This window comes from Solenopsis invicta, chromosome 5 (genome assembly GCF_016802725.1).
Source record: "Solenopsis invicta isolate M01_SB chromosome 5, UNIL_Sinv_3.0, whole genome shotgun sequence".
NCBI classification, from domain to species: Eukaryota; Metazoa; Arthropoda; class Insecta; order Hymenoptera; family Formicidae; genus Solenopsis; species Solenopsis invicta.
In genome coordinates, this window is record NC_052668.1 from 4,632,501 (window position 1) to 4,645,382 (window position 12,882).

General features: G+C 34.3%; 1 protein-coding gene across 1 annotated transcript in view; it reads right to left on the reverse strand.

The window, feature by feature from the left end:
* Window positions 1-1,000, reverse strand: part of LOC120357871 — a 1,424-nt gene extending 424 nt beyond the window's left edge. The window contains exons 1-2 of the mRNA XM_039449662.1: window positions 301-1,000; window positions 1-116 (exon numbers count right to left, since the gene is read on the reverse strand). The exon at window positions 1-116 is cut by the window's left edge and continues 424 nt beyond it. Coding sequence (XP_039305596.1) covers window positions 1-116; window positions 301-544 — 360 coding nt within the window. The 5' untranslated portion in view covers window positions 545-1,000. The remainder of the gene's footprint in view (window positions 117-300) is intronic.
* Between the last annotated feature and the right edge of the window lie 11,882 nt (window positions 1,001-12,882).

Sequence of the window (12,882 nt, forward strand, 5' to 3'; positions counted from 1 at the left end):
TATGTTTTCTTCCTTATCATCTTCACCTTCTTCTATATCGCTTTCACCTCCTATAATATTTTTATTTGAGTAGTCCAGCCATTCTTCTACGAATTCCACATTTTTATCAAAACTGTCTGTAAAGTAAATAAAATAACATTACAATAAGAAATGCATATAAGAGGAATAAATTAATTATATAACATTAAAACATAACTACATTTCAAGATTAGTAATTTATGAAAAATCTGTTGACATTAATTAAATATTACAGAAATAAAATAAAATAAAATATAATATAGTATATCATATAATTCATACTTTGAGATCCTTCGATGCAGTCATTATCAAAAACATTCGATAAGCCTTCTACTGACGGTCTTATTATTTTCCGTACTTGCTCAGCTACTGGATCACTTATAGCTTTATATTGTCCTCTGCTTAAAAAACATAATAAAATAATAGAATCTAATAGTTTATTCATCAATCTTTTATTGCTTTTCTTTGATTGTAAATGCCAATAGATATCAATCAGTTTTATAAATTGCTTGTTTCTTCTCAGCATATTGTTTTTTAGTTCTCTTTTTCATATTGTCCCAACATGTTTTTAGAAACTGTACACATCGTGAAACTCCATTGGAACGGGACATGAAATTAAGTCTCAAGTCTTCCCAACAAACTTTTTCTTTCACAGAAACTGTATTTGTTGTTTTATTTTCTAATATTTTACATCTTTCACGCACTAATTCAATGAGAAGCATTTTCTACGATTCTGTAAGATTCTTGGTTCTTCCTTTTTTATTTTGCTCCATATTTTTATAAACAAAACTGCATAAATTCTAAAAAAAGAATTTTTTAAGGATTATTTGATGAAACATACCGCCTGACTTTTAAAGTTATCTTTAAGTTTATTCGATTATATCTAACAAGGAACGTTTGGCAACCCGAAAATTCAAAAAATTCTGAAATTTGGTGTACACATAGAGGAGTTCATCCGTAACACAAAAATATTTTTTGTTGGTGCCCAATTTCAGTTTAAGGGGGTGAAACATCCCTTTGAAAAAAATCGGATTTTGTCTTTCCAAGCAAATATCGTCGAAACTATAAGAGATAGAGAACAATGTTCTGAATAAAAGTTGAATGGCTGCAAGAGTACTTTATAACAGTGATAAAGAAAAATTTTTTTTTAATTTTTTTTAATACTTTCCCCCACCACCTACCTATTTTTTTCAAAATTTTTATTTTTTTTATAAGCAAAATAAAGCTTATTTTATTACGAATTCAACGGTATATGACAAAGCTATGTTGCAACATTTCCATTTTTTTTAAATAATTAAAAACCACTCCATAATGCATGGTATGCGCACCCGTCCGTGCACTATGAAAGTGTTCCCCTTCGATTTTGACGAGTCTTTAATACGTTGTCGTACAGATCAAAATAAGGGACACGTATTTTTTTATACGTGCCCACTCTCACTTTTAGGGGTGAAACATCCCTTTGAAAAAAATCGGTTTTGTTTTTTCGAAGCGTGTATCGTCGAAACTGTAAGAGATAGAGAAAAATGTTCTGAATAAAAGTTGAATAGTTCGAAGAGTACTTTACAACAATAATTTAAAATAATTTTTTTTTTTGTTTTTGTGAGATATTTAATTATTATTAACATACATTTCACATAGCTTTCAATTATTTGAGCACGACAATATTACATGTATACTCACGATGACATAAAAGATAAAACTAATTAAAAGAAATCATTGATGCATAACGATAGCAACTTACATTACTTCAATGCTATTTTATTACACTGTTATGTATACCGCACCATAAAAAAAGATGAAACTCTATTTTTTAACGTTAAAATATATATATAATAATTACATACAATTAGGCATGATTTATATATATAATTTTACGTATTTTTATATAACCATACATAATTGTTTACAGTGATATATGTATAGATAGATATACAATATTTCTCTTCAGCTTACAAAAGATTGTCAAGAAGGAGTCTTGGTTTACAATATTACTCTAAAATTCATGCATCCATTCACACAATTCTACGCGCTTGCTACCTATTCTTCATCTTCCTATTCTCTACCTATATACATCTCTACACACTTTATAAATATTTTACCTTTTACATTTTTAACAATTATATAATGATTACAGAAAGTTGTGTGCAATTATTATATATAACTATCACATAGTTTTTATATATATTTACATATATTTACATGAAAATTACGGATTATATGTGCTACAGTAATGATAGTCTTCGTAAAAATGTTTGAAACAAAAATATTCGCCACACCATGCACAACGCATAAATGCGGCCTTTCCACAGATACTACATTTTGGCACATGCTTTTCAGTTTTAAAATAACAATATTCTACAGGGTTTTGAAAGTGGTCGGGACGCGTTTCTACATATCCGCTTTTAAACCACGAATATTTAAAAAGGTTTTTAAATCTAGGTGAAGATAGTTGATTGTGAGTTAATGATTGTAATTTAATTATTTCATTACGGGAGTGCAAATTAATATCTTCCTCTTGAAGAATGACATTATCTGAAAATGTTCGCACAAAATTTTTCCAAATTCGGAATCCAAAGACATCTAGAGGCTGAATGATACCCGTCGTCTTCTTTGGAATGGTTAAAAATGTAACTTCTTTACCTTGTGGTACATGTTGCTCTAGCTGGCTCGGGCAGTGTCTCGTCCATGAGTCAAGTAGAAGCATACTTTTACTGCCAGTATTCGGTAGACATACTTCGGTGAACCAAGTTTTGAAATGTTCTGCAGTGAGTTTTCCTGATTTTGAAGCCTGGATGTATATGTTAACTGGACGAAATAGAGTTTCTTCCACCCTCGGTCCAAATGTTCCTGTAGACTCCTTCAAAACGATGTACAGTGGTGAAAGAAGATTTCCACTTGCCGAAATAAGAGGCATTATAGTATAACTATGTGTTGTTGAAGATATACTTTGAACTGCTGCCTCAATTATTTTCACTCCTGATTTCGCTAATGTTCGCCCAGAATGTATTTCAAGGTTGAAGCCACTCTCGTCTGCATTATAAACTTCTTCTAGTCCTATAGCTGGGATCTTGGACTTTACATTTGAAACAAATTCTTTTGCGACATTTTGTATATTTTCTTGATCTTTAAATGTAAATTGCGTTCGGAATGCGGTTATTTTTCGAGAAACAATTCCGTGTACTTTTTTAAACTTCCAAATCCACCATTTACTTGCCCTGAATTCGGGTAGATCCACTTGATCCTTTGCCTCCAAGGCCCATAATCTTAAATTCATATCATGAATGATTGATTTTCTATCACAAGCTTCTTGAAACTTGTGCAGTACATATTCCGCAATAAATGCAAATTTATCTGCATTTGTTCCACCTTTTTCTAAACTTGTCTCCCACCTGTATAGTTGATGATAAGATTTAACCTTGCGGAATTTGTGTTGTACTGCACTTAAAGTTCTACAGGCCTTTTTTCCACTTTTCCAAAACTCCACAGCTTTTCTCTTATAACTGAAGTCGACTATGCCTCCTTCATCATCAACAACGCATTCTTCAGGTTCGAAACTGCCTTCATCTTCTTCTTTTTCTGCAGGCGTAATATGTTCTACAACTTGCGTGGAATGTGGCTCCGACGGATCTTCAAAATCAAGCACGTAATCATGATCTATCAATATCACTGAACGTGTGTCCTGAGCTTTTTGTAAAATATTTTTAATTTCGTTATGTACTTCAATTTCCACTGGTGTTATAGGTGTCTGTGTTATACTCGCAATTTGAAACGTAGTAGCTAACATGTTTATTACGTTTGCTACATTAAACGGCGTCATTTTACAGAAATTTCTGTCAAGCACTGATTACTAACGACAGAATGGTAACTGATTGACGTCGCAAATGAAACTGGAAATAATACTTCCTCGGATATATTTATATGACTCAAAAGACGCAATTACATGAATTTATTTACCGCGCGAATAGATTTTGCGCAAATAGCTTAAACGTTAGAAAATTGATTTCCAAGAAATCTTTTATTTAATCTTATTTATCGTCTGGTATGCAAAATTAAGAGGCGCGGTCGCGTCTCGCGCCAAGTGACATGCGAAGCGAAGACCGAGTTTCTTTTTAGTCTAGACATCAAGGTGACTTTATGTTATTAAACTTTACTTCGAAAAATAGCAACGTATTACATTACTTCAATGCTATTTTATTACACTATTATGCTATTTTATTACATTATTATGCACGATAAATAAGATTTTTCCTGGAACTCTATTTTCTAATAGGAGATGACGAAAACATTTCGAGGACAGTCTGCGTAAATATTAATTATAAAATCGCGCACATCTAGAGAAATATTTACGTAACATTTGAATGTATAATGTTCGAAGTAAAGTTAATAAATAATGTAAGCATACCTATATTAGAACAGTAGTATAAATACGTAAAACAATAGTATAAATGAAACAGTAATATAGTGCTATCGCTTTGCGTCAGTTTAGTATATTTGCAACATTTTTTATTGTGAAAAATGAAATCCTGTTCAAGCTGTGGCAAATCTTATCAACCTAATCTTCCAGTAAGTTCTTTTATTAGTTACATGAATAACATTAATTATTTGTACTTTCTATTATTATTGTTTTTATTTTGTTATCTATTATAGTTTCCGCCTTCAAAATGCGACACTTGTAAAGCAAGTGTCCCGGTGAATATAGTACGACCACTCATTGATGAAACAAATTCTTCTACAGCTCCTCCTTTTACAGCTGAAAAAATCATGCGGCGCGGTGGCGGAAGAGGAGCAATAATTCAAATACTACGGGAGAGGCGGGAGGCTCGTGAAAATCGTTAATTTATAATTTTGTATAATTTTTAATTTTGACCTTTCCACGACAATTAGAATATGTAACTATTTTTTACTCGAGAGTCGTTTACTCAAGTTTAGTTGTTTAACAATATTTTGTTAATATTAAGATATTTATGATAGCGGCTGATGAAGGCCTAGTGAGGCAGAAATTGGTTCCGCGTTATTATAATAATGTACATTGCTCGCTAATGTATAATGCTTGCTCCTACTTGTACATAATAAAAATACATGTAATTTAGAATAACTTGATTATCATTCGTTCTTGGCCCGGCTAAAATTTTATACGAGCGAAACAAAATATAATACATATTTCTTCATATACGTCAATGATTTCTTTTAATTAGTTTCATCTTTTATGTCATCGTGAGTATACATGTAATATTGTCGTGCTCAAATAATTGAAAGCTATGTGAAATGTATGTTAATAATAATTAAATATCTCACAAAAACAAAAAAAAATTATTTTAAATTATTGTTGTAAAGTACTCTTCGAACCATTCAACTTTTATTCAGAACATTTTTCTCTATCTCTTACAGTTTCGACGATACACGCTTCGAAAAAACAAAACCGATTTTTTCAAAGGGGTGTTTCACCCCTAAAAGTGAGAGTGGGCACGTATAAAAAAATACGTGTCCCTTATTTTGATCTGTACGACAACGTATTAAAGACTCGTCAAAATCGAAGGGGAACACTTTCATAGTGCACGGACGGGTGCGCGTACCATGCATTATGGAGTGGTTTTTAATTATTTAAAAAAAATGGAAATGTTGCAACATAGCTTTGTCATATACCGTTGAATTCGTAATAAAATAAGCTTTATTTTGCTTATAAAAAAAAATAAAAATTTTGAAAAAAAATAGGTAGGTGGTGGGGGAAAGTATTAAAAAAAATAAAAAAAAATTTTTCTTTATCACTGTTATAGAGTACTCTTGCAGCCATTCAACTTTTATTCAGAACATTTTTCTCTATCTCTTATAGTTTCGACGATATTTGCTTGGAAAGAAATAATCCGATTTTTTTCAAAGGAATGTTTCACCCCCTTAAACTGAAATTGGGCACCAACAAAAAATATTTTTGTGTTACGGATGAACTCCTCTATGTGTACACCAAATTTCAGAATTTTTTGAATTTTCGGGTTGCCAAACGTTCCTTGTAAGTAGTTATTCAAATTTTTATTTTCTATTTGTTATTCATATGTTTAAATTCCGATTTATTTCATAATAATAAAGATTATTTAAATATTTTTTAATGTTTTTACTTAATTACTTCAAAACTTATTGCCGTCCAGATTTTTTCCGGGATTCGTTACCCATGCCAATTATCCAACCTTGCCCAACCTTTCCCTCTTTTTGTCACACTCATTAGCTGTGCACCAATCACATTACTTGATACAAATTTAATTTGGGTTAACACGCACGAAGTGTACGTTCAGTTGATCAGAACGAAGGTAAAGTTGGAGGAAAGCAAAACGTGTTGACCAAAGATTAAACTGCGTTCAAAATTGAACAAAGTTCACATGAACTCTGAGTTGAATCACATTGGAGGAAACGGGCAATAAAGATTTAGAGCTGCTGCTCATATATTATCAAAAATTGGCTGCGTTTAGCGGAAAATACAGTTTTGCAATTGTTGTAAAAGTCTTTAATATAAATGGTTATATATTCAGACAAGAAAAGTAAGGGCAAATATTAATCGTATCAAAGAATTTTACAACGGTATCAATTATTGTGGGAACGGGTAATCGCAGCAGGTGGAGGCTCTTAAGGATGACACTGTGACTAATAGTATTACGATTTATTTAGGAGTGATACAGAGCGTGCACTGCGTGGCGCATAAGTACAGATGTAGAGAAGGGAAGGTAGCACGAGCGAGGGAGAAAACAAGTCCCTAGAAAGATGGCGACGCAAACATAAAGCCACGTATCGCAATCCCCAATAATTTTATTACAAGGTTTGAATGCAATCATTCTGCAATGTTCCTAGAATCTCTCTGTGCTGTATGGGATCCAAATCGCGGTGAACGTTGCTTGATTTCCGTGATCGCTGCGAACTGATTCCTCATGGTGACCTGTGAACACTTTATGTGTATATAACTGGTAGATCAGGTTAATATACGTTATCAAAAAAATGAAATATGTATAATTAAAGCACAATATTTATATAAATAAATATAAAATTATAGTTTTTTTTACTAATTTTGCAAATGCAGAATAGCATCTGGAATAACTTTTCTGTCATTTGTTTAAATAAGATGCAATTAGAAAATATATATCAATATAATACAATAAATAAATTAAATATGAAAAAATTTGTATTAAAAAAACAATTAAAAAATATTGTTTGTTTATTGGGCTGTAGATCGAGGTTTCTTCATATATGGACCTATTTTGTCTATTGATATAAATATTTATGTTTCTTAACAATACTATGATACACACAGCACTACGGGACTGCATACCTTTTTCTAGACATGTTAGAGTCAACATTTGAAGGATGTCTGTAGACGTCTATGCAAAGTCGATTTGCAGTCAACTTTGAAAGCTTGACTTGGATGAGTCGACTTATAGTCGATATACAGTTGTCGATGGACGGTTGTACTGTTATGGAATGTAGAGATTCAGCGGAAAATTTAGTAATGTCGCCCGACCTTAGTTTGCTAAATACGGATAAATAATTATGGATGAATTAAATTAATATATTATTATACCCGAATATTTTGTTTTGGCTCTTTATTGCCACTACTTTATTAAAAAATTATGATATTGCAATGTTTTCGAAATATTACTGGCATATGCAATGCAATGTTGCAGGCATATTGTTAATTTATGTTTCTGCAATGTCTCCGTAATATTGCATTGCAATCTGCAACATTGCAACATTGCTGCAATGTTGCTGGAATTTTCTGTGCTGTATGGGCAGTTATAAATGTGGAATACCTCATTCAAATCTTATAGTTGGTGAATGTATATAATTCAGCCGAATTAATGTGTATAAGGCCCCACACGAACAAGTGAGTGCTGGCGCCACCGCTAGGCGGCTACACCGCGCGCGGGATTTTCTCGTAAGTCAATTGCGGCCACAGGCATTTATATCTAGACGCCACCGCGACTGATTCACCAGCTCACACTTCAATTAAAATCATAATTAGGAGCTGATTGTTGTAACCTTGAGACAAATACTCGCTCTAATTGTTTTTAAATGTGACGTTTATGTGGAACGGTGTTCCACATAAAATTTTACATTTTTGCAACATACCGTCAATGTGCTGTTAAACGCGGACAGCAAACCGATGGCAACAGTTGCTATTATGTTGCTATCATACGTATTCCCCAGATAGCACACAATATTTATGATAAATATTAATAAATATTTATCATAAATATTTTTTATAAATGTTATAGAAATATTTTATACATATTTTATATATATATGTATATATATATATATATATATATATATATATATATATATATGACGGAAAAAGATTATAAAAATCTTTATCAAAAGTATTATTAAAATATTTTTTAAAATATTGGTCGCGACTTGAATGGGTGACCGCTTCGGAATTTCCGAAAAAAATTCCTAAGAATAGAATTTTTTTGCAAAAATTGTTTTTTAAAATATAGAAACATTGTTTTACTCATTGGGATTATATGGTGTAATATAATATTTATGCGGATATTTCAAACATTTTCAACATAATTATCATAAATCATAAATATTTTTGAAACATTTATGATAAATATTTATGATCAGTCCAATCTACGGCAATAAAAACATTTATTAAATGTTTTGATAAATGTTTATAAAATATTAAAATAAATATTATAAATATTTAGTAAATATTTGATAATATTTTGTGCTATCTGGGTCCTGCAGCAAATTTACTTTAGAACACTAGAGAAAAAACGTCTATAGTTTTCTGAATGTGTTTTTTGAAACAAGCATTGCATAGGGTTCTCCTTATATACAATTTTTATAATTTTTAATATGGTAATAAACATATGTATGTTAAGTAAATTTGTGGCAGGGATAAAATCGTGAGTAGAATGCATATGCGGATTCAAACCCTGGGATCTCAGGGGGGTGCGGGGAAGGGGGGGAATATTTTGGGTCGCGCGGGGGGACCTAACCGGCGATAAGGTCACGCGGGTGGACCAAACCGGGGGGGGTTAAACCGGGGACACGCGTGTAAACCTAACCGGTAGTTTTGCGTAATCAATGTTTAAATAAACAGTGATAACGATTCGAAGACCATGTTCTTGACCGATGTTTAAATAAATTTGACACCTTTGAAATGTGCCGCGTGCGGGGAAGGGGGGAATATTTCGGGTCTCACGGGGGGTCTAACCGGAGACGATGTCACGCGACAGGGGCGGGGCGAGGGGGGGATTAAATCGGGGACACGTGTATAAACCTAGCCGGTAGTTCTGCGTAATCAATGTTTAAATCAACAATGATAACGATTCGAGGATCATGTTCTTGACCGACACCTTTAAAATGTGTCGCGTGGAGGCAACTGACCATTTAATGTAAACATGGACCATGTACTTGTCACTCTGTTTACATAAACATAATAAATCACACCGCGAGGAGGTGTGTATGACTGTACTTTTGAAATCGGAAATGTCTGTCATTACAAGGGGGATAAGCGATACGATGGCGAACATTTTGTGGGGTGTGCGCGGCTATTTCCGCGGGGCCCGCCGCCGCTGCCGCCGCCGCCGCCGCCGCCGCAGCTGCCCCCCAACACTCACTATCCTCATAATAATTTTTGGTAAAGGTGGATGCAAGAGAAAGAGAGAGAAAAGCACTGAACAGCTCTTTTGGTTAATAATGCGTTGAAATAATATTTAGATTTGTTTACGTGAGCTCTCTTTCGTGCGCGGTTGTCGCCCAGTGGCATGTCTAATCTTGCAAGATATCTTTCTTAGTAAAGAGAAGCGCCGATAGTCCGGCTTCTAATGACACGTGTAAATAATATTTAGATTTGTTTACGTGAGCTCTTTTTCGTGTGCGGTTGCCGCCCAGTGGCATGCACGACTGACTGATTCTCTGACAGTAAGCAGAGGCCTATGCAGTTCTTCATCTTCAAAATCTACGTCATATAAACAACTGAAGTATTCCTCGATTACTAATGTAAACTTTCAAAGAAAGAAACTCTTCTACAGCGCTCGCTCGCTCAATTTTTTCGTACACGGTCAAGCGTGTGCTTGCGCGTTTATTCTCCTCACCAACCCGTTTGTTTCTTTCACGCGCCTCCTTAATGTCCACTACCTCGCATATTATTTACTAAGAAAATAGGAAACGGATAAGGATAAATTTGCAAATACATTTTAAAGAGTTTTTTAAAATCCTTTTTATTGTTCATGTAATGCTTCGTTCACATAAGTGTCAATAGCGTAAGCTATTACTTCACACTCAATTTGTGAATTTGTATCATAAGATCTGTGCAACATACGTATCGTTTCGCGTTTATTCATGATACAGTTCAAGCGCAATAAATTTACTAAATATTTATATTTTTCAGTGGCAGTAATCGTGTTTTGATGTAGCGTACAATACATGTGCTCAACACAATGTTCCAGGTTGATTACAAATAGCACAGTTGCAGGTTTTAGGTAAATATAAACATCACGCAACGATAATTTAACAATATTTTCATCGCGCAGTTTTACGAGTTGCACGCAAAGTTCGTGAATCGTTAACGATGATGATGATAATGATGCCTCTGTTGACTGGGCGAGTCGCTTAATATCCACACGTCTCTCGATCAAAGCTTTCCATGTTTTATAAGGTAGAACGATCCGATTGCCGCGCGTATCGCCAATCGACATTTCCACAAAGCAGGAAACAGGTCCCACCATCATAGCAATATCAATCCATTTGTAGGATGTTAAGGTTAGCGGGAACCTTCTACCCAAAATACGCGGCGTATACCGCGACTCCGAAGACGTGCTGAAAAAAACAGAAAGATGAGTAAAACGTACAATAAAAGTATAAAATGTAATTTAAAATGTATAGATACTTACGATCTCCCGCACGCTTCAGTCTGGATTGGAACGTAATAGTTTGCCATTGTTTATACCGAGAGAGATGCGTTGTCTCAGAACCGTTCAAACGAGCGACTGATTCAAAACTGATCATAAATTGCGACGTTTGTAGGAGGATTAAAGCTTCTGCAATTGTAAAGGAGTGGGCGATACTTTTCCCCTCTATCAAACAATTTCACCGTCATCGTTATCGCTCGAATGTGTCACGACACGTTTTCGCGGTCTGGCAACGTTGTACATGAAACGTGAAACATGACGTACGTGAAACGTGAAACATAACGTACATGAAACATGACGTACATAAAACATGACGTACATGAAACGTGAAACATGACGTACATAAAACATGACGTAAATAAAACGTGAAACATGACGTACATAAGACATGACGTATATGAAACGTGAAACATGACGTACATAAAATGTGAAACATGACGTACATGAAACATGACGTACATGAAATGTGAAACATGACGTACATGAAACATGACGTACATGAAACGTGAAACATGAAAAAAACGTTAAACATGAAAAACGTTAAACTAAACGTGAAAAACATGAAATAACGTTGGAGAAACGTTAAACTAAACATGAAAAACGTTAAACTAAACGTGAAAAACATGAAATAACGTTGGAGAAACGTAGATGTAATGGAGGGGAAAAGAATAAAGAAAAACATATCTCGTATATTACGTATGTTTATTTATGCAATTGTGTCCACCAATTGAAAAGTTTGAATACATTTTGTAAAGCACAATGTTTATTCGTAAGGTGTTGCCCACATTGAAAAGTATTAGCATCATCTAGATTATTCAGATTATCCACGTCTTCGTAATCTACATCCAGGCTCTCGATGTATGCGTATTCTCGCTGATTGTCCAGAATCAATTCTCCCAGCCATTCTCGTTTCTCGTGTCCTTTGACGTATACAATCTCCTTGTTGTCAAAATTTTCAGTACCCAATACTGCAGTTGTAATCACTTGTCTCGCTTTCCGGTACGGAACCACCCCATCGTTGCCCCATCTTAGCCCATGATGCATGGCAGTGAGCCAGGAGGCGCAAGATCTTTCGGATTTCATCAGCCAATCCCATGGCTGGGGGCTGTCAAAGATATAATGCGCGAGAACGTTTTCCCCTCTAAGAGCAGCAAATTCTTTTACGACGAAACCACTTAATCGTCCAAGGAGGAAACCTTGCAGATCCACGAACGTCGGCACGGACATGTCGCGGTCGAAACGAAGACTGTGGTCTACGTCGATGTATCGTATAATATATATATATATATATATATATATATATATATATATATATATATATATATATATATATATATATATATATATATATATATATATATATATATATATATATATATATATATGCGTGGAATTAAGTGATTTTGCGCACAATGTTTGTCAACGGGTTGTACTGAATCACGCGATTGTGTATTATCAAGCAATAGGCACTAGTATTTTATGGTACGTTATCCTTTGTCTCAAATTCCAATCGCACGTCAACGGTTGCGCTCTTGATTGATTCAACTTGCCGACTACAATCTATTATTATGAAAGGACCGTGATGTATAAAATTTGTCACTGTGAGATCGGCTCGAGATACTCATATTCGAGGTAAGTTTTGCAGAAACGTGCATACATGTCGTACAGAATAACCCATCTATTTTTACTAATATCTAAATTCATATCTTTATAAGGATAACTATCAGAGTTCAAGTAGAGTTTCACGTTGATTAAATTGCAATGGTCGAATCGGCTCGTGTCCTCGGACATGACATTTTTTCGACCAGTTTGCAGAGCAAAGATGACATATCGCGGCTTCTCGAGTTGAGTAGCGGTCTTGATAGCCCACGAATGCTTGGTCGTACGTTGCAAAAGCGGATACTCGTAAAGATCCCACGAGTGAAAAGCCACGCTGAGGTATCGTCCGCTCTCCAATGTGCGC